Here is a 21,075-nt window from a genome sequence, read left to right on the forward strand (position 1 = left end):
GGAGACATGTATGGCGTTCCAACCAAAACAACATTCATTCATACGACCTTACGGTCAAATCCTTGGGCCGCGGCAATCCAATCAAATCGCCACCAACCTCATAGAGCCACGATAGCCACTCTTATATCCGCCACTATTTCCTTAGGCGACATAAAGAGTCCGTGTGGGGTGGTCCGAGAGGTCTACTAAGTGTATTTCTTAAGACAAATCCGGTAGATGTTCTGAACTCCCCAATTTGAAAGGCTGCGCATCTGAGGCTAGCCGAGATGGGCTTGGAGTTGTTCTTTCGCTTGTTTCGGCAGACCTTCCAGTGCGAGGAGGGTGACAATCGAGTTAGCAACTTCCTAAAACGCACGGCCTCTAGGCGAAGAACCCAGGTGCTACCCTCTCCCTGTGCTCTGCTTCGCGTGACAGCTTTGACAGAAAGTCAAAGTAGACTCGTCCGATCTTTATGCACGCTTTTTACTGTATTCGGACTGTCGACTTTTTCTTTTTCTTTTTCTGTTGAGCCTCTCCCGTCTTAATCTTAGATCTCGCCGCAATGCATGTCGGGGACTGAGACAACCAACCCTTGCTTGGGTAATGCTCGAAGACTCGCTTTACCCACCCGAGAGTTGGGCTGGCAGCACTTACCGAGATTGATAAACGGTGAATCAGCGTCCAGACATCATGTAACTCCAGCCAGCACCAAACGGGATATTTGTCCGTGGTGAGCATTCCGCGCCAGGCGCCCTTGTCCCTGATTCTCGCGTGGCCGAGAAGCTTGTCGGCCAATGGACCGGTATCTCGCCGGCGCACGGACGGCCATGATCCACCCCCGAACCCCACGACGACTGATTATGCATAGCAGTCCCCCGAATCTCAAGCGGACCCTGTACAGAAACTCTTGGTAGGGCCCCGTCTTCATGCGTGGGCGGGGGGCATTTGCCGAACACAGATCGTCGACAGGCCTTCTCATTCTCGGATTAGAAGACGTTGATACCTGGCGTGAAGCAGGCTGCCACGGATGCCCGCTGCATCCCTGAAATCGCCCAGGAGTTCTCGGAGGAGTCGCTCGGACTGCCAAGATGCGCCGTTACAGGGGCGTTCCAGCTGAATGGGCGCGCACTGACGTCCGGCCGAGAACGTGGACGTGATATTACAGACGAGTCCGCTCGTAATCACATCACAAGCGAATGGAGGGGTTTGGCGAACGGATGCTGTCCTGGGGACCATCTATCGAGACGCTCATTCTCGTCATTGCGTCGTGATTGATCTGAACTCAACCTCATGTTGTTTCCATGCCCACAACATCTGTTTCAGCATGGCAGTGCTCAAGAGCGTTGCACCCATTGTGGTGATGGTCTGGATGATGGCCATGGTCCACGTGGCACGGGCTGCCACGGTATCGGATGTTATCGGATCGATCCCAAAATGCGCTGTACGTCGGGCCTGGAGTCTACGATGCAATGATGCACCAACTCCTCGGGGAACCGCCAAAGAAGCAGAGAACTGATGATTGCGTCCAGCTGCCATGCGTCGTCTCGAATCTCCAAAGCGCGGCGTGTCCATTGACGGATATCACCCTGCTGAGCGATTGTGTATGCAGAAACACGACCTTGTTATCCGGCGTTTCTGTATGCACGCAGACCTCGTGCCCATTTAGTGATCAAATTCGTAAGTCGACCGCCACGCCGACCCTTGTGACTTGTCTGACCCGGCCTGCAGTTGCAAGTCAAGCCGCCAATAACCTCTGCGAAGCCTATCCCAAGGAATCGAGAACACGCGATGTACAAATCGCCTCCATCGTGACGTTAGCTTTGGCGCTGCCTACAGTTCTGGCCAGGTGCGCTGCAAGGCTGCAGTTCACAAAGAAGTTGTGGCTCGATGACTGGACTGCACTGCTTGGGATGCTCCTCCTCACAGCCTTGGCAGTGATCGAATACATCAGTGAGTCTAGCTCTCGAGTCTGATGATAGTCGTCAACTGATCCCGCCCCTCAAGGTTCTCGAATGGGCTTTGGGCTCCACTACTGGAATATACGAGTTGGCGATGGCGAGGAGCTACTTCGCCTCTTTTACGTCGCACAGCTACTATACATATCGATTCAAGTGTCAGCCAAAGTCTCTATCGCCTGTCTATTCATGCGTCTCTTTCCGGCCCGCTGGATGCAACTGACAGTCAAGATATTCATGGCGTTCATGATAGGTCATGGCCTTATCTTCATGGCCGTGATCATCTTCCAATGCTGGCCAATCTACTCTATCTGGGACAAGACTGTCACTGGCCACTGTGTCAATGTGACCGTCGTGGGTTTCGTTGGCGCTGTGATCAGTATCGTTGAGGATATTGTCCTTATCTTGCTACCCATTGCAGAACTACGAAAGCTTCAGATCACCACGCGGCAGCGCATGGTTGTGTTTTTCCTCTTCGCCATAGCGTCGTTTGCAGCAGTCACCAGTATGATTAGGTTGAAATACCTCGTCATGTTTGCAAATACTTTCGATGCAACGTGGGATAATGTGGATGTCATCGTCTGGTCTTTGATCGAACTCCTCACGGCGGTATTCCTCGGCAGCTTACCCCCGCTGCGGCCATGGGTCAATAAAATCATTCCCAAAGTTACCGGCAGCTGGAGCAGAACCCGCAGCAGCAAGTCTGGGAGCCGGTTCCCTCCAAGTGGGAACGGTGCAAGCATCGATCAAGATTTCAAATCGAGCCACATCCGTTCCGGGACTACAACTACCATCACCTCGCCTACGTCTACGTCCACGCACTTCAGTGACCACAAGACCCCATCGGCCTCCTACGCGTTGTCTGCGCTCTCGTCACTGCGTCCTGCTGACCGCTGGAAGGCGTTACCGGAAACGCCTCTAGCGATGCCAGCCTCAGTCTTTCGAAAATCCGGTGGTGGATCCTCATAGCTGAATCTGTCAACCGCCTCATTTGTACTGGCAAAATGCACGACTCCTCAGATGATTAAGATACCCTGTATGACCTCAAAGCCTAGCTGACTTTTCCGGATTCAAGCCATGAAATTGGGGCTTTATGATTTTGAAACTTTTCACTTCCCTGTACTCCATACTTTACATAGGAAGGGTGATAGATGGCATTATCGTCGATCTTTGACGGAGGACTGCGAAGTTCATTATAAGTATATAGGCGGTCATTTAAATATGTAATGTTCCCAAGTAATCATGTTCAAAACGCTTGTTGCCTCATGTTTCCTTTTCCAGGCGTGTTCAGCTCTCCACCAATCTCTCAACTCGCGAGGCTCGCGTCTCGTGCCGTCGTCCAATCTCACGAGGATCGTTGCTCAAGTCCTTGCCGTTCGGTGGCGGTTGGTACAGATCGTAGTCCATATGCCCAACATCACCTTCAGCGTATGTGTCGGCAGCTGGCTGTGGCGCTGTTGTCGGTTTGATCTGTACCGGAGGCCCGTGTTCGTCGCGGTCTTCACCGTCGTTGAAGTACAGCCGATCGCTATCATGCAGCGACGACACCTCGCCCCACGTTGCAACCTGCCGCGTTTGCATGTCGCCAGGCTGCTGGTGGACGGGTAGCATGTCAGGATCCATGGGCGGGCCGGCGGTTCCGCGGCGTCGGAACGCACCGAGGATGCCCCTTTTGCCCTCTCGACGCTGAGGGGGCGCCCCGTAATGGTCTGACTTGTTGATATACTCGCCGTCAGCATCGCGGATGGGCCTCTGTGCCCTATGGCGGCTGCGATTCATATGAATCTCCAGGAATACGGAGAGGATGAAAAAGAGGCTGTGAGTGTCAGCCTAATGTCATGATTGGCGAAAACGCGTGATTAGTTCTCACTCACATAGCAATACACGAAGCGATCAAGCACACCGTTTGTAGGCGGCAGGCCATCTGGAATGTCGGCAGCCCCACGTCGCCGATGATGTTGCCGCCAGCACCGCTGGGAGAAGCCGCCGTATCTCCGGAGCCATAGACGGTGTTGACCGTGCCGCTGTTACACGAGCTGGCGCCGTCGCGGTTGGCAACGGCGACGTAGATGTAGGCGCCACTAAGACCGACATCAAGGACCAGGGCGATGAACGAGGTCCCCGCGTGGCCGGCACAGCAGCAGACTAGCAGCAGCCCAACAAGCGTGTACACTGTTCCGACGGCCGTAATCCCTTCCACGGCCTTCACGTACGTCGGCACGGTCATATTTCCTTTCATCATCGTGGCTAGGTAGTAGGAGTAGATGCCCAGCATCACGACCGAACAGACAAATTGAATGCCGCGGAACACCCATTGTAGGCATTTGAGGCCGGCGATCCCCGATGAGGAGCCCATTTTTGGTGTTTTGCGATTCCCACTATCTTTGTTGGGTTTTACTCAGTGTCAGAGGCACTGTCGGGGGCACCATGAATCTGAGTGCAAGATACCCAGGTGTGGTCTTGAAGCGTATATGCCGTTTTCGTGAAAGACCATCGCAGTGGCAGTTGCCGTTGGCTAACTATACACCCTTTATTGAAGATGCGCGGAGGCGATGACGTCGATGGGAGACACTCAGAGCAAGTTTGGAGACGCCATGTCATCGTCAGGGATTCTTGTTATAATGGTCCGTGTTATTGATGGCCTTGGCGGCTGCGATTTGTTCCCCACGCAACTACCGTGTTTCAGATCTGAGGACCCCTGCTATCACCTATGCCATGTGCCATGATTTAGCAACGTCATCCAAAAACTGGAGTCAACCTACATAATAGGTGGTGGTGTGTTTGAATATTAGGGAGTGTTGCTCTTGATGGATTGCGCCTTAGAACGGCCCTGTCCTTCCGTGAACCCGGTAAGGATGAAGACGAAGAGGTTCGGTCGGATCATCTGAATTGAACGTGATCCCCATGCAGTGCAAGGTGACGAACCTTTGCGTGGATTGCGAGCCGCTTTGCTTTTGGAAGGGATATCCTATTGCAACAACTAGCTTTATGGGTTGGTCAAACATTGCTCAATAGGGTGATTTCCCCAATCGCCACCTTGAGCTCGCAGAATTGTCGTGTCGAGAAACGTGCGAGGGTTGATAGTTGCGGTAGCTGTCCTGGTTCCCACAAGCTTTGTATCGAACTGTCACTTATACACAGGGAGAGTTCCGAGAACAAGTAATGATCCTTTGTTTAGACGGAGTGCGTTCATGAATTGTAGGGGGGATTTTAATTCGTCCTCCTCGTGGAAAGTCAGCCCACCTCCAGGCTGGAGTGCCTTCAATTTGAGCATGAAGGCTTTGGCATCAGTCAACGACCAGACGGTACAAGTCGGGTTTGAGGGGTTAGCAGTGAACAATACACAGAACCAAGGATGGGCGCTACTCCGAAACATGGCGGCACCCATGCTCAGAGGCCCCTCCACCTTGATCAGCGACTCTCCTTCCCACATGCCCCAAGTCTCGTCGAGGGTATAGGTATACTTTGCATCCACGTTTTGAATGATAGCTTTTACATGAACAGTCCATCTTCCGGAAATATCAGGACCAGGATCGCGTACGTCGGTGAACAACCGTAGTTTGTCCAGGCTGATATTTTCAGTGTCCAGTTGTAACGTGATAAGTTAGTAACGAAGGGCTCAATTGGTGGTATCACATACCAAAACCAAAACCATCGTTTCTTGTTGGTTTGACAGGCCTCAAATAACCAGTTGTGTCCAACTTGTACAGGGGTCAATATGACACATCTTCCTCTCGCAATTTCTCTCGCTGTGAAGCCCAGGACATACGTTGCGCAACGCTGGTCGATCGGAGCTCGTCATTTCTCAACGAAGAACCACATGTTGTGCATAGAGATCTATCCTGAGGCGAAGGATTGTGAAGCTCTCATGAAAGAGAGTGCGGTTTGTGGTCTTGCCTCAGAGCCTTTTCGCTTATGCCTGTGATACTAGTCAGGGATGCTGAGAGGGCACACCGATCACCAAGTTATTCCCAATCTTTGCTGACGAACTTGATGTCTTTGGGTGCAAATAGTTCTTGCAGCGTCCAACCGCGGCTGAACCACCGTGACGTAGACAGACCAACAAGCGATCTAGTGTCTTCGAGGTAGGCGTAACAGACCGTCGACCCTTGGTACCACTTTTTCATAGAATTGATGGCTTCGCTCAGTTCGGCACTGCTCTGTTTGTCAATGCAGCACGTATCGATCCATACGTATGCACAGTTTTGTCCTTCGGAAGCGTAGTAGCAGGCCTTGAAAAGCTCGTTGGCTGCTGCCTTCTATCGCCAGGAGTTCCAAAAGCGACTCAGCCAACGGCCAACTCCTTCCACTCCATAAGCCCGCTCATACACCGCTCTACTGCTCCGCGGTATATTACGGCCGTTCCACCTTTTCGCTCGTAAATGTCGTCAGAGCCCCCGGGATGTGGCGTGATGAGCCAACAACTGTAGAACGAGAAGTTTACGTCATCCCGCCCTTCAGTAAGATAATCACCGGGGTCTTGCACTTCTGGTAACGGCTCGTTCTGGAAGATCCGATCGGAGACGGCCTGTGGTAACTGCCCTTTGGCATTAGGTAAAGCCTTCGGCGCGCCTGTGGAGTCTAGGGTCTCCTGGTAATGATATTTGTTGAACAGCGACTTCAGGACGCGTTCTAACGGCGTACCTCTGGCTAGGTTTGTACCCGAGATCAGCGCGAACTCCTGAGTCGTTTCATTCTCAAATTCAGCACCGGAGTGCATCCGTACAGTGCCACAGAGAACTCCATCGTTGTCATAGACGCCGGTCAGTGGAAACTGACGCTGCTTTTCCAGGAACCAAGACGTCAAATCAGAACCCGCCCATTCGGTGCTTGTTCGTACTTTGAACTTTCCACATAGGGTCCAGAACCTCAACAAAGGAGCGGTGTTCCCGTCAGTACTGCCACCTCCAACCGGTATAGCCAGTCGAGCTACTGGCTCCACACTCAAGTTGGTGGAACTCTGCTGATGAATGGTATGTTCAGCCTGGAAGAAATGGGTGGTCTCGAGCCTCTGCACACCTTTCCCATCGTTCATATCCAGATACCACTGTATCCAATACCTTTGGATCCATTTGGACATTGCTACGTCCATCTTGTACAGTCTTAGATCAACGCTTCCAACCCAACCACACCACGACCAGCTGGGAAAGCCACCCTTGCGCCGCGACAACCCGTCCCCGGATGGTCTCCAGTGTATGGCACAATCCCAGTTGCTCAGTGGAATGCCATAAATGATCCTGGTTCGCAATGCAGCTTCGTAGCGGTTGGCTAATCCCAGAAATGTGTCGAGTATATCAGTGTCAACAGTCAAGTGGCGCGAGCTGATGTTGCCAACAATACGCGAGTATCCGTCAAGGAGGGACATCGGGCCATATTCCTCAAATTGCAGGTGTCGATTCGACCAGTACTTGTGCTTCACTTGAGGGTTCTCCCAGCAGACGCTCTCGCGAAACATAGCCTCTCCACATTCGAACGTGACCTCGTCTTCATAAAAGTATATCCGCCTCGAAGCCAGTTCTTCCTCCTGATAACTAGACAACGTCAGTATTCTTGCAACACTGGTGTGCTGAGGGTGCAGCCGCAGTACTGACGTCCATGCTCTGGTAGAATATGTGCTACTCTTTCTCTGCTGGTTTTCGTTGCGCAGAATTGTTAAGCTAAGTAGGTCGTCAATCTTCGCAACTGCCTGCTTTGACTTGCGTCGGCGTGTAACTCCGGCCAACCCAGCCTCACCATTGGATCCGTGCATCGCAATGATGACTGCCTCTGCTCTCGCATAGATTCTCGCCATTTGCCGGAGGAAGAAGGCCTTTGAAGTATCGTCATCCTGGACGATGCAGAGCCGATCTACCCACAAATATCGCATTCTCATTTTCCTCACCAGCCGTATGGCATCCGTAACCGTGTCACCAAAGTTCCATGAATACTTTAAGAGACCACCGGTCTGCCCAAGTCTCGCCAGCGTAGCCATGGTTGTACAGAATCCCTTGCGCCTACCCCAGACGTAGCTCAATGCCAAGTAGGAGGTCGTTATTGGCAGCTTCACCAGGCACGCCTCATGACAATCGACGAGCCATATTTCAAGCTCACCCTCAGGCACAGAAATGGGGGTTTTGCATTTGTCGCCATGCCAGGACTGACACCAGTGAAGCCAGCGACGCAGAAGCATACCATCAACCAGAGGAGGTGTGGATCTTCCCTCAAGGAAGCGTCCAAGAAGCCCAGTCCCCGGATTGTGCGTGATTATTGTATCCATCGTCGTGAAGTCGATCGCAGGAGAGAATGTGGTAACATGAAGGTCTATCCACCTAGATTGCAAGTTCAGCGGCTCGTGGCTTCCCGGACCATACTTGAGAGTGAGCGTGGTCGGATACCCCAATGGAGATTTGGGTAGCTGAGAGCGACTTTTCATTCCCACCGTCAGACAAACGAGTCGACAGAAAGCGCATTTGCTTCGCCTTTTGAAGATGTCTCGGAGATTTCCAAGATCCAAATTCTCTCCATCGTACATCCACATCTCCTCGGTGGTCGGAGGCCGCTCACGCTTAATGAACTGAAACCAGTTCAGATTGAGAGCCTTGCATGCATCACAAAGACGATCTTGACGAGGAGTTCCAGCAACAAAGGGTAAGTAAACAGCAACCACATCATAGACGCGCTGTAAGTGATCCATTTTATCTTCGAATCGCGTGCAGCCAATTCTACCTCATACTTGTATTTGGTGCACCAAAATCTGAGAAGTTACCGAACTGAGTTGCCACTGTCTACAAAAACATGTACTCGCAAGCTGTAAGTCTGGCATGCCGGTGCGGCTGAAACTGGCCAGACCATTTTCCGTATCTGGTGGGGTCAGCTGAGCCAGCGTCGTGGCAAATCACAACCTAGAAAGTCAGCCAATGGCAATGCAGAAAGCAGGGAGGGGCGCGCCTGGAGTTATGGTCAATTACTTCGAAGCCCAACAGCTGCTGATAATGACAGAACAAGGCCGGCCTTTGTTTCCCCCTTCTTCTCGTAGGTTTTGCGAGCCTTGGATTTTGCAACCAAGGTGTCTTCATCTCCAAAACACGAAAGAGCCCGATACTGACTGTGGGTTGTGCAACATCTGGTGCAGGTTAGCACAATGCCCGCCAGTTCAACATTCAATTGCCATAATCATTGTCAAAGGGCCCCAAAATTTTTTTGGTTTGATTGACACTCGGGTTCACGTAATACACTATCGCTATATTGGAAATGCTCTTTTGCTAAGCGATATGCGTATCCGCAGGTATCCCCTCCAGCGGAGGCAAGTTTCAGTTGCTTATGTGCAACAAAAACGGAGAGGTTTTTACTTTTCTCGACAAAGAGCCTATGAGGTGTAATGGATTGTTGACTCAACATATACAAAGATAAATTTCTCGAGAAACAATGGTGTGGAACGAGCATAGAGACTTAACGCAGTACCAAACAGACCCATTCTTATTACAGTTGCGCACAAACCCTTGTCCAACTATGAGGATCATGTGCTTATATACGACGCACACGGAGCTCTCCACACCCTTACTCACCAGCTTCTCTGCTCATCTCGTAGATCCAATTGATTTCCATTGCTCCCTTGATAAGACTTCCATTCCTGCAGCTAATATCCATTGAGACACTGTCAACATGCCTCCAATCACCAGGGCTATGGCGAAGGGGACTAAAGCCAATAGCCTACCAGATCCCAAGAAATCAAGAGATAGCAAGGTGACCAAGCCGAAGAAGTCGAAAGGAAAATGGCGGCACGCGTCACTGAAGCCACGCAAAGGCAAGCCCAATCCTTACCATGTAGAGATGCTCGAAGAGATGCTCGAAGAAACGCTGCACAACACGATCAGAGCTTCTCCGCCGGCGCACCACGTTGGAGGTTTGCCGCAACCCGCTGCCTTCCGGCGAGCCAAGAATCCCGGCTCAAGCCCTCCACAAAAACACACCAAAGCCAAGAAGCCGTGGTTTACGCAGTTCGAGTTTGGAGGCTCTGCGCCATCCGCCGCCTCTTGGCGAGACGGGTTCCGGGGTTTCAGCCCTCCACGAGTAGGCCGGAACACGCCACAGAAGCCGCTACCTTCGGAGTTCGATTTTGGAGCTCCTCCGCCCATGCCGGCCTCAGAGCTGTACGGTCACCTGCGATTCAGCCCTTTACTAGGCCACAAGAAACCGCAAAAGTCGCAACCCACGGAGTTCGGCTTCAGCCAATCCGAATATGTCCCCGCGCCTGCTGCTGACAAGGAAGAAGTCTCTGGCCTCCGTAAAGAAATGAACAAAATATTTGATTGTGCTAAGGCAGCCATGGCGGATGTGCTGACCACGCTTGAGTCACAGGCCTGTAACTGTGGAGATGAGCACATCAGCTTCGATGACCTGGAGCGTCTCATCCGCCGCTGTGACAAACGGTACGCCGGTGTCGAAAGACTGGCGCGTCTGGAGGCTCGTCAGCTCACAGCCACTGCTCTGCAGCGCCGCCACAGGCAAACCCACCGGCGATTTGTCCTGACTATGCGCCGGGAGGCGGATCACCAGAAGCACGTGAATAAGACCTTATGTGAGTTGGCGGGTAGAAGTCTTTGGGTCGAGGAACAACTCAAGGCTGCCTCCGCGGGATTCGACGAGGTGCGAGGCAGCCAACAGGTCATGGGTCAGTACCTGGAGCAGTTCGCAATTCGCATCGCGGATATCGAAGCATATATCAAGGGACACACGCAATGGGGACTTTGATTTGAATCCAGCAAAGTGGCCATTGGTGAGCACTCCTTGGGGGAATATAATGTCGCTGCACCACTACAAAGAGCAGCTGCTAGACGGTTAGTATTCGAGACCGGAAGGTGTGTATACAGTGCTACATGTTTTCTTGTTTCCTAATTTCTTGTAGCTTAATGCATTGTAAGTACTTATCCTGCCAACCATGTGTTGTAAAACGAATTTTGGCCGGTGATTTTGATCCATGAATGTTGACATCACTCGGTCTTCTTCAATTCGAAAATATAACTTTCAAACTTTAAAAGCTAGCTAGAGAACTTGAGAAAGGAGAGGACACCTCTGAACTCTGAATCAGAAGCAAGATAATCGAACTTTTCAAACCAATTTGCGCCGAAACGAATGCTTCTCTAGGGTAAGTAATCCACTTTCAGCGAAAAGACAAAAAGAAAACCCGGATTGCCCAACCATGTCCGGAAACCTCTTACATCCCGTAGCTGATACTACAAGTCGCCTGGCCGCTCCGTAGAAGCGTCTTCCGCATTCTCCACAACAACCTGCTGGTTCTTCCTAGCTTCCACCGCCTTGTACACGAGAGAAAGCATTTCTGGCTCATAGTTGTTCAAGGAAAGCACAACATCATTGGCTGCAGCGACGGAATTTGCACATTGGCCAGACCTGGCGGTGCCATAGCGGGACGCGACATAAAAACTGGTTATACCCGACAGCAAGCTGAAGAAGAAAATGAAGAGCTTCCATTCTTGCTTCCAGCGGATCTTGTTATGCTTGACGTCCGTGTCCTGCAGCTCCTTCATATCCTCAGTGAGCGTTGATAAGAGCTCCGTCAGGCGTTCCGTCAAGTCGTGCCGCATCCTCGTCTCCTCATCTGCCTCGACGGGTTCCGTACGATCACGATTCAAGGTGTCGAGTTCTTCCTTCATCTGCTTGAGAGAAATCGAGAATTTGTCCAATAGGAGCTTGACTTCCTTGGGACCAATTTTCCGCTGTCCTCTCATGTTGAGCTGCGTGGTGCTTCGGTGGAAGAATCTCGGGTTGGTCTTTCTCCATTTCTCGATCAGAAGCTCGCCGTAGGCCTTGGCTATTCGAACATGATCGCGAAGCAAGGGCTGGTGGTCTTTGTCACATGCCTTGATGACCTGTTCAAGATCCTCTTCTTTTAGTGCGACAAGATCTTTGGCTTTCAGCTCTTGGAGTTTTATCGAGGTTTTCGGACGCCCTTTAACCTTGGGCCCAGGTTCTGGTTGATTTTCAGGTTGTTTGCTTTTCGAGTAGCCAGTGATATCATCCCGGATATCCGGATTAGATGATGCAGCCTCAGGGTCAGACATCCTGATTGAACGCCCCCGAATCACGGATAGTCTGCAAGTTAGAATATGTATTTCCCGTTGCTGTGGTGTAGCTTCAGCACCAATGCACACCGAAGGAATGTTTTATAGCAGTTACCAGTTAGACTTGGCACTATTGCACTTTCTTTGATAATGTCGGTCATAGAGACAATTGCACCAACAATCACGCCTTTTGGATGCCGTTGGCCAATCTAACGGTCTTCCATGCGCCGTTGGAAGTTGATCTAGTGTTGTGCTGCAGACTATCTTTGGGGTGAGCCGAAAATGGGGATTTTTCGATGTCTAAGTTGGTTGGATCTGTTAAACAAGGAGAGGTTGAATGCATGACAGCACATCCGGTATCCCGTCGGTAGACAGCTGATGAGTTTCGCCTCCGTGTTATGGACCATCGCTGATCATATATTTAGATGAACCCAATGACAGATGCATATGTGTTGTTGGCTGTTTCACTCGCCATATTGGATGCAGGTACACGTATTCTCGTTGCAAAAAGCTTATGCTCAACATCAGTACCACGGCGAAGGAAAAAGGGGGGCTCTCTTTGTTCACTACCGTCGCTGTTAGTAGCTTTCGACGACCGAGAGGCGAGTGGGTGACTCCGTTCCAAGTGAAATACGAGTTTGAGCCCATCATATAATATATAATCTAAGGGGAAGTTCCCTGTGGCGTAGTAGTGTACGCTTAGCTACGGATGTTGATTTCGAAATGCCCATCTGCTGGTCATAGATATTGCTCAGTAGCCAAGCTTTCCAAGTCGCAGAGAAGAAAACAGCTGCAAAAGGAAGAAGAGCTCTGATGTCGGACGCACGAGATAACCGCCAGTGTCTAGCCACTTTCGGGTAAAGTATATGTTGCACGAGGAGTGACAGTTGGTCCCAAGCGTCCGCAAGCAAACATCAGAAAAGAGCCTGTCCTTGACCATGGTGGCTTTCCGCATACGGCATGATCGGTTGTCCTCTTGAACAGTGGGAGGTATGTCTTTATCTATCTTCCTGGTGACTACAGCCCTAATCTACGCAAGCAAAAGGCAGACCATGCATTCCTCTGGAGCCCATGGCTCTCAGGCTACGTTCGCAGCTGGGCTTGCCAATGAGCCAACCAGTCGTTGTATCCGGGTGTTCCAGTATCTCGAAGGCCCTCGGCGTACAGTTGGTTACAATGCTTTGGCACATCGTTGGACCAGCCCGCCGGAAAGAGCAAAGGGCATAGGCTCAGGTGGCCCATTGCTCGCCGTCCACGATCTCCTTCGAGACCACAACCCAAGGGGTCACTTGATTCCAAGTATCCGATCTCCAAATAGCTGCAGACCAGTTACCCCCTCTCATCGTCTCCACCTCGTCGCTTCTCAGCCAGAACGAAGCCATCCTCGTTTTGGTAGCCCACCTGTAGGTCATCAATACCCGAACTCCAGATTCGCGAACTGCCTTCGCTTTCTCCGAGCCGTCACCGTTCTCGTCGTCGAGGAGGGTATCACGAAGATTAGAGCCCGGATGGCTTCCCGAGTCTTCGTTCCAGAACACGAGCATGAAGTGGGGTCGGTTCTGAGATTGTACAAGACTTGGAGGGAAGCTGATATGATACTCGCGGATCGAGCTCAGGGCTGGCAGCAAGGACTTCTCGAATAAGAGACCAAACGGCAGCAAGCCTTGCCAGAGAGCACTTAGCGTTGTCATCTCTGCCAGCCACGGCTTGAGGCTAACGTTGAGCGACGGGTACGACTGGCTCACCGAACCCGGGTCCTCAACTGCTTGGCGCGGGGCCCTCACCGTCGTGGCAACTGTCCCCTGGAGTATCCTCTCGAGGATATCAGACAACCAGTGAGCAGGATAGCCAACATAATGCAAGTGAGCGACAAGCCTGAATATGATGGTCGGGTTCAGCGGTGTGTATACACAATCGATGTCATCCGGGTCTCTTGGGTAAGGGAGCAGGACTTTGAGCAGATGGCGATGTATGAAGCTCTCGAGCTCAGACCGTGACATTCGGTTCGCTGGAGATAGAGTCGCAGGGGCTACCTTGGTCCAGTTCGTGTAGTCGCTCATTTCCATTTCCTCCCAGTCCATGAATGATGGCGAATCATCGCGCAGCTGCACCCGGAAGTTGTCCTCAATGGACTTTGTGTCGCCCAGTAAGGTGTACTCGGCGAGGAACTGCTGGTAATCCTCGAATGCCGAATTGTTTAGCAGCACACTGGAGCTGAGGCTTGACTTTGGTTTCAAGGCAGGGGTTGCATATATGAAAGAGCTCAGGGCGCCTCCCACGTAGTCCCTAATAATTAGTAAGTTAGTGAACACACCGGTCAAATAATTATTGACTTAGGAAAGTTTACGTACGGAATATTGCTGAGGTGGATGCGGTCGTAGGCCTTAGGGAATGTACTGGGATCTAACGTGCCTTGTTTTCCCCCCTGACGCGACGGAAGGACATCATAGCGAAGCCGTTCAAGATAGTCGTTCATTTCGCTCACGGCTACCTCAACCGTAAGCCGCGATTTGAGTGCATCGAGCGAGAAGGCAACGCATCTGAAGAAAACCTCGAAACACGCCATAAAGCCCTTGCCCTCTGCGGCACGTGCGGTATCTTCGACCTCGCCTGGATGAAGCATGTGGAATACCAGGGTAGGATGCGCGGGCATATCTGGGCCCCCAGCGCCTTGACGGTCCTTGAACTCATCGAAGTCTAGGTCGACCAAGGTGACGTTGAGTTTCCAATGCTGGTCAACGTAATCCTCAATCTGTTCCGACGTGCCCTTGCCAGAAGAATAGTCCTCGAGCAGCTGCTTGAGCTCGCTTTCATGTTCGCGCAGGAAACGGTCATTCGGCATCATAATGCCAAACTCATCAAACTTGTCATCATCTTCTTGGCACCCAGGGGGCACAGAGAACTCGCCGTCCTTCTCGAGTTTCTGCCTCAGGGCCTGCTCCTGAGCCCACAAACGAAATTGCTTGGTGGTATACTTGCCGCGCAGGTTCTGCTGCCACAAGCGAAGATGGTGGCAGATTGCTGGGCGTTGAGATTCAGGGACATAGACCCAAGCGTTCACGGGGTTCCCATCCTCAAGCTTCTGTAGTAGGCTACTTATGGCCTCCTGGAGCTTGGTGTATGCGAAGGGCGGCATAACCTGGGAGACGAAGACGTAGATCAAGCATGTCAGTGCTTCGTTGCACTCTAGCATGGAGTCTAGATCTGAGAGCAACTCAAGACTGATCAAGTTCCGGGCGAAGACGGCCGGGTTCAGGTCGACCAGTGTGAAATGGTATTGTCTTTCCCGCCCGGTCCGAGCCTCCCCGTTGGGAAGTGCGATGAGGGTGCGATAGAAGTTGCGCGCATCTCCAACACCGGCGAACATCCATGATAGCCGTTCAGCGGTTGACAATGCAATATCATCGTCATATGCAGCTTCGGCGTTGTCAAGCCCAATGGCGCAGTACTCTGGTTCATTCTGGCTTGGGTACTGTCAGTGATAACTCCCAGATCGCAAGTGGGGTGTCTCACTATGCTGGCTTGGTCCTTGGTACCTCGTCTAGAACTTTTGTTCTCAGTTGGGTAGCAGCCATAGCCGGAGATTGCAATGCAACGGAGGACTCCAGGGCCTCGCGCTCAGCGCTAGCTGCCAGCTTAGCCACAGCATTCCTTGCATTGTCAAGACTCCGACTGAGCGCATAGGATTTGGCGAGCCTCAGATGCAGTTCTTCTCTCCTGGAGTCGGCCTCTTGGTCGTTTCCGAGGAGTCGCAAAGCCTTTTCAGAGTACAAGGCAGAGCCGGTGTAGTTGCCCAGCTCATACTGCACGGCGGCGAGACTGGCGAGGGGTGCATGATCCGCCGGGGCAAGCTTCAATGCCTCGAAATAGGCTCTCGTCGCTTGATCGAATAGGCCTTTTTGATGGAGCTCCTGGCCGCGGTTGAGCACCTCTGCAGATTTTTCTGCTGGTGTCGACATATTGTGATCAAGGCGCTGTTGTGGAGATGGAGTCGTCAGGTTCTGGCCAGGTTAGACACGCCAACTTGGCTCCATTGAGATCGGGCTTCAAGGCCGAGGTATCGCAATTTACAGAATTTTCCGCGATCTATTTCATGGAAGCGAGTATCTGATGCGTGGGAGCAGCTTTCGCATAGTAGATAGTCTCAGTCACGACAAATTCTGACAAGTCGACGCAAGTAAGACACCAGCACCGGGTCCCACCTGTCGGACATTCGACGGCCATCGCGACCACACGAAATGCCTATAATGAAACGACGGCATATATAGATTTTTAGTATATCTACGACTTGCTGTTTTGTACATAGCACGACACATGATTCAGTCAATTGGTGTATTGTTTGAGGAGAACCCTTGGGCTGGGAAGCCTGTGGACAGCCCTTGGTCACTGGTGACAGCTAACTCGGATTACCAACATTGGGCTGCGATAACAGCAGGGAACACCCATCCCAACTGCAGGTCGCAATCTTGGAAATTGGCGCAGTAGCCAGGGACAAGACGTTAGGTGCTTGTGGAAACTCGTGTAGTAGAGTTGCTGTGCTCTGGTGTTTCCATTTTGGTGTAATGTGAAGCCGAAGAAGGACGGATTAGCTATGCGGTTGCTCTGTTTGGCTGGTTGATTGGGGACTGGGACGGATTGGAGCCCTCTCTGAACTGATCCATTATCTCTCTGGGATTTGGGGGCGGGAATGGCTCGTTACATAGCTGACGCCACGCTGTGGCGGCCGCGTAACTTGCTTCCAGGTTGGACTTGGGAGGTCGATCCACCGTCAGGACCGTCCCAGCAAGCGGAAAGCCAAAAGGTTTGGGCGGGCGGAGGGCACCTTTGGGCTCTGGCACTGGCGCTGGCCTGGGCCTGATGGCCTGACTGGGTCCCAGCCGGTCGAGTGAGGCGGTGCACCGGCCTGCGTTTTCCCAGGGTAAGGGTCCTCAGAGCGACTGGAAACTGGGTGTGTGTTCAGTTACGACATCCATGGTGTTGTTTCCCAAGGGCCACCTGCAGACTCGCAGCTCGCCCGCGCGCGTGTGTGGGTTCTCTTTCATCGCCTTCTTTCAACTCGCCAAAAGAGTGGCTAGGCAAGCGCACACTGGCCGCGCTTCGCTCTCCCAACGTCCAGAGGGTTTCTTTCATTGTTGCGAGACCCTGCTAACAGACTCTCCCCGTCTGCTTTCCCTTTTCCCTTTCTCCTTGCCAATCCCTCCCCCATCTCTCTTGCTCGCACGCGAACATCCAGCTCGCGATAAGACCCCTCCTCAGTCGCAATGGCTGGCCCCGCCTCCCCGGCCACCGAAGGCCCCACGTACGAGCCGCCCACGCTGCCTCCTGGATGGATTGCCCAGTGGGATGGCACGAGCAAGAAGTATTACTTTGTCTCGATATCGACCGGCGTCTCGCAGTGGGAGACCCCGACCTCGGCCGCCCCCGGCGGCACCCCCGCCCACGGCAACGAGCACCCCTTCGGCGTCCCGGGCCAGAGGGAGCTGATCACGCATCCCGACGGCACCCAGACCGTCAGGTACCCCGATGGCCGCATGGAGCCGGTTATGCCCCCGGGCGAGAGCTCGCGCGGGCCTGGAGGAGAGACGAGCGATCGAGGTCTGGGTGTAAGCAAGCCCAATTGCTGCTGACTACTGCTACTGCTAGTACTACGCCCGTGCAACACCGACTAACACTCACCGCCGCAGAGCTTCGCGGCCAACGCGTTAATGAACCAGATCTCGGGCGGCCATGGGAAGCAATCGCATGGCAGCGGCCACGGCTCGAGCCCCCTCGGCGGCATCGCTGGCCAACTCATCGGCGGCCTCAGCGGCGGCGGTAGCCACGGCAACTCGCACAACAGTTCTCATGGGAGCAGCAGCGGCGGTGGTGCTGGCAAGCTTGTGGGGGCACTGGCCTCGAGTCTCTTCTCCAGCGGCGGGAAGCAGGACCACCAAGCTCCGCCCCAGAACTACCACGGAGGTCAGACGGCTACGCCCCAGCACTCTGGCGGATTTGCCGGGTCGGTGATGGGAGGAGTAGCGAACATGTTTGGCGGGAACCAGGGTCACTCGGTATGTCTGACAGCAGGGCATGTGCTTGGTGATGCCGGTACTGACAGCAGCAAAAGAACCAGAACTACGGCTATTCAAACTCGGGCCAGTCCGGGGGCTACAGCGGATCGGCCCCTCCAACCTCATACCAACCAGGCGGTCAATCTACGGCTGCCTACAGCTCGCCGGGCCCGAACAACCAGCACAGCCAGCACGGCACGCCCTCGTACGGCGCGCAGGCAAGCCAGCAGCATGGCACCCCATCCTACCCGCCTCCGCCTGGTCAACAAGGCTCTTATAGCAGCCCGCCTCCTACCCAGCAACACCAGAGCTACGGCCAACACAGCCCAGCACCGCAGGGCCAGCATTACTGTAAGCAATGGCACAGCAATTGTGTGTGATGCATCGTCCTGACAGCAAATAGCACACCAACCGTCCTACGCACCTCCAGCCGCCGGCCATCAACCACCCTACGGTGGCCAGCAGTCGCAGTACCCGTCTTCTCAACCTGGCTACAACCCGCAGTACGGGCAGATGCCTCCTCCTCCGCCCGTGGGACAACACTCGTATTCCGCACAGCCATCGTACGGAGGCGGCCCCAGTCACCAGGCCCCGCCAGTGCCCTCGGGCTCGCACCCGCACTACGGCCAGCAAGGGAATCAGCAGGGAGGGTACCCAGGCAACTGGTAGCATACGTGAGATGGGTCTTTTTGGATGATGGGGAGCACACGAACGCCCGACGGGGCAAATGCGACGAAGTTTCGATGGATCACTCTCTGGGCCGTCTCTCTTGGCCTGATATACTGTCCAACCCCGGATCGTGCAATGGGGGTCCATTGCGGCCCCGTCTCAGATGGATAGAGTTGGGACGGACTGCATAAAACGCGTGCAGCATGTCTGGGGAGGTCTTTTGTTTATACTGATGATGAGTGACGAAATCCGAATGCCACCTGTATATTCCGCTGGGCTTAGAAGGCATTATAGGTCGTTTTCCTGGTAATTGAAGAAAATGCTTCCACCGTGGGGCCTGTGAGGTGACTGTGACTGGCGATGATGGAAGTTGCGGGTAGGATCATGTGTAAATCCGGCCGGGGAAAAATACAAACGAAGCCTGGATCCGTTTCCCACGGGACCTCATTGGCCTTTCTTGTCCTCATCTACCGTAGCCACCGCACGAACCCAAGTTGAGATCCGCCGTGCCAAGAACCACGACAGAGCGGTTACCACGATGATGTAGCCCACCGTGGGTACCAGTGATCGGGGGAGCACGTTGAATACAAATGGGTCGAGAATGATATCCACAAGCACTGGAGGGACATCATTCATGAGCGTCTTGTTGGTCGTATAATAGTCCGCGGCAGCTAGAATCCGCAGATAGAGAACCGAAGTCTCTTGGCCAGGTTTGCGGCCCGACGGTTGTGTACTCCCTGGGCGCTCCTCTGCGCGCGAGCCCACATACTCCCGAGCGCTAGAGTGGAACTCGTCTCGTAGTTCCAGGTCGCCATATACGGCGTCAGTCTCATAAGTATCAAGACGAAACTCGGTGGGTTGCTGGGTCTGTGTTAGTCATACGACTCTGCTATCAAGCTCATCTCCAATCCCCATCGCCAAAACTTACAGTAGCTGCCCAGCAGACCCGGACCTCATACCGCTGGCCCTCGGCCAGGTCTTCAAGGCCGATCCAGGTGACCTTGCCGAAGGGGGCCGCGTCGCTCGGAAACCGAGCCTCCAGGTGCGTCCGTATGGCCCCGTGCTCCGGGGTGAGAACGGGCACGGCCAGATCCTCGCTGCCGCCAAGCAGCGGCGTCGCGTGGGCCGCCGCCCGGGGCCCGAGGAAGATGGCCTTCTCCGTGTTTGCCAGTGCCGGGGTGGCGGCGGCCAGCAGGCTCGCCAGGCAGGCGGATTTCAACATGCCGGGGCTACGGTCCTAGTGGGCGCGGATGGGCGGGTGCGACACAAGCAGCCCCTGGAGGCGCGTCTAGGGAATGCGGGTGCCTAATTGACGGGATCTACTGTGTGTGTGCTGTGGTCGGGGTGGGATGGAATGTGTTGGCTGGTCGAACCTCGACTCGTGATATGTATTCACTTCGAGCCTCGGGGGTTTTGTTCAAGTTATGGACGTGCTGTGCTGTCTGTCACAGTGACTAAACTTGGTGGGTAGCTGCGATCCCTGGGACACATCCAATGGTTGGTTGCGTTCGCAAGTTGCCGAGTTGGCGACCGGGATGAGGAGGGACAGTTGGGGTTTTGGGACACCACACCGCTATCGACCAGACCCGACCAACACCGACCGTGTTAAGGGTCTGAACCCAATAGCAGGCGGCCCACGGTATCTATTCTGCATGAGAGGTCTCAAGTGTTTCAGTGATAGAGTTCTCATGCAGCCGACACCATCAAGCAAACGCCCTGGACTAAGTTAGTGGAAAGGTGTGCTGTCCAGCGGTCGTCCAGCAGTCGTCCACCTTGACGATATGAAGAGGGCAAACTTGGTAAATTAGCAGTAAATAGTCTACCAAGGTGAGTTAGGTGCAGGTACCTAGGGAGCACGACCAGGTGTCCAATTTCTCACTAATCCCAATGGAAGTGTCCCCTACCGTTCCTCCTGTACCATAGTAAGGTCCCCTGAAATTGAGCACTGGGCGCTGGGCGCTGGGCACTGGGCAGATGGCAGCCGGGCCCCTGCTTTTCCCCCCTGCTTTCCGTCCAATCCCTCTGCATCCCCCCTCCCAAACAGGCACGGCTTCGGGGACGCGCTTGCCCGGACTGGGCATGGGCTATTGAATTGTCAACAAATGCCCATCTCCATCTGAGGTGCCCGCCGTCCAATCCCGTCCGCCCACCGTCCATCACCCCCCGTTTCCCCCCCCACTAAAGCCCATCTTCGCCTGTTGACCTCCTCTCCCCGATATCTTTCGACAATTTCCACCACACCCCGACCAGACCATCCCGACGAGAGACACAGGCTGCTGACCGGGCTGCTTGTTGATACTTTCTCAACCTCGCGAACAATCGTCCCCCTCTCTCTCCGCCCTCTTCCTACCATCTCCCGCTGCT

At 53.5% G+C, this 21,075-nt stretch overlaps 8 protein-coding genes across 8 annotated transcripts; 3 read left to right on the forward strand and 5 right to left on the reverse strand.

Annotated features, from left to right (window-relative positions):
• Window positions 1-1,303: 1,303 nt before the first annotated feature.
• Window positions 1,304-2,903, forward strand: JN550_005882 (uncharacterized protein; the record flags this gene model as incomplete). Its single annotated transcript, XM_049317559.1, has 4 exons — window positions 1,304-1,420; window positions 1,509-1,656; window positions 1,708-1,929; window positions 1,984-2,903. The coding sequence occupies 4 exons, from the start codon at window positions 1,304-1,306 to the stop codon at window positions 2,901-2,903; spliced, it is 1,407 nt and encodes a 468-aa protein (XP_049172125.1).
• A 318-nt stretch (window positions 2,904-3,221) lies between these two features.
• JN550_005883 (uncharacterized protein) lies at window positions 3,222-4,290 on the reverse strand (the record flags this gene model as incomplete). The annotated part of the gene is made up of 2 exons (XM_049317560.1): window positions 3,222-3,750; window positions 3,809-4,290. The coding sequence occupies 2 exons, from the start codon at window positions 4,288-4,290 to the stop codon at window positions 3,222-3,224; spliced, it is 1,011 nt and encodes a 336-aa protein (XP_049172126.1).
• Window positions 4,291-6,219: 1,929 nt separating this feature from the next.
• On the reverse strand, window positions 6,220-8,607 carry JN550_005884 (uncharacterized protein; the record flags this gene model as incomplete). The annotated part of the gene is made up of 2 exons (XM_049317561.1): window positions 6,220-7,465; window positions 7,526-8,607. The coding sequence occupies 2 exons, from the start codon at window positions 8,605-8,607 to the stop codon at window positions 6,220-6,222; spliced, it is 2,328 nt and encodes a 775-aa protein (XP_049172127.1).
• A 968-nt stretch (window positions 8,608-9,575) lies between these two features.
• On the forward strand, window positions 9,576-10,664 carry JN550_005885 (uncharacterized protein; the record flags this gene model as incomplete). The annotated part of the gene is made up of 1 exon (XM_049317562.1): window positions 9,576-10,664. One exon carries the CDS (start codon window positions 9,576-9,578, stop codon window positions 10,662-10,664), a length of 1,089 nt encoding a protein of 362 aa, XP_049172128.1.
• Window positions 10,665-11,146: 482 nt separating this feature from the next.
• On the reverse strand, window positions 11,147-11,992 carry JN550_005886 (uncharacterized protein; the record flags this gene model as incomplete). Its single annotated transcript, XM_049317563.1, has 1 exon — window positions 11,147-11,992. The coding sequence occupies one exon, from the start codon at window positions 11,990-11,992 to the stop codon at window positions 11,147-11,149; it is 846 nt and encodes a 281-aa protein (XP_049172129.1).
• Window positions 11,993-13,221: 1,229 nt separating this feature from the next.
• On the reverse strand, window positions 13,222-15,951 carry JN550_005887 (uncharacterized protein; the record flags this gene model as incomplete). The annotated part of the gene is made up of 3 exons (XM_049317564.1): window positions 13,222-14,278; window positions 14,344-15,456; window positions 15,506-15,951. The coding sequence occupies 3 exons, from the start codon at window positions 15,949-15,951 to the stop codon at window positions 13,222-13,224; spliced, it is 2,616 nt and encodes an 871-aa protein (XP_049172130.1).
• A 1,302-nt stretch (window positions 15,952-17,253) lies between these two features.
• JN550_005888 (uncharacterized protein) lies at window positions 17,254-18,711 on the forward strand (the record flags this gene model as incomplete). Its single annotated transcript, XM_049317565.1, has 4 exons — window positions 17,254-17,595; window positions 17,677-18,042; window positions 18,099-18,393; window positions 18,446-18,711. The coding sequence occupies 4 exons, from the start codon at window positions 17,254-17,256 to the stop codon at window positions 18,709-18,711; spliced, it is 1,269 nt and encodes a 422-aa protein (XP_049172131.1).
• Window positions 18,712-19,155: 444 nt separating this feature from the next.
• Window positions 19,156-19,933, reverse strand: JN550_005889 (uncharacterized protein; the record flags this gene model as incomplete). The annotated part of the gene is made up of 2 exons (XM_049317566.1): window positions 19,156-19,572; window positions 19,640-19,933. The coding sequence occupies 2 exons, from the start codon at window positions 19,931-19,933 to the stop codon at window positions 19,156-19,158; spliced, it is 711 nt and encodes a 236-aa protein (XP_049172132.1).
• Window positions 19,934-21,075: the final 1,142 nt, after the last annotated feature.

This window comes from Neoarthrinium moseri (genome assembly GCF_022829205.1).
Source record: "Neoarthrinium moseri strain CBS 164.80 chromosome Unknown scaffold19_Wmoseri_CBS_16480, whole genome shotgun sequence".
Classification (NCBI taxonomy): Eukaryota; Fungi; Ascomycota; class Sordariomycetes; order Amphisphaeriales; family Apiosporaceae; genus Neoarthrinium; species Neoarthrinium moseri.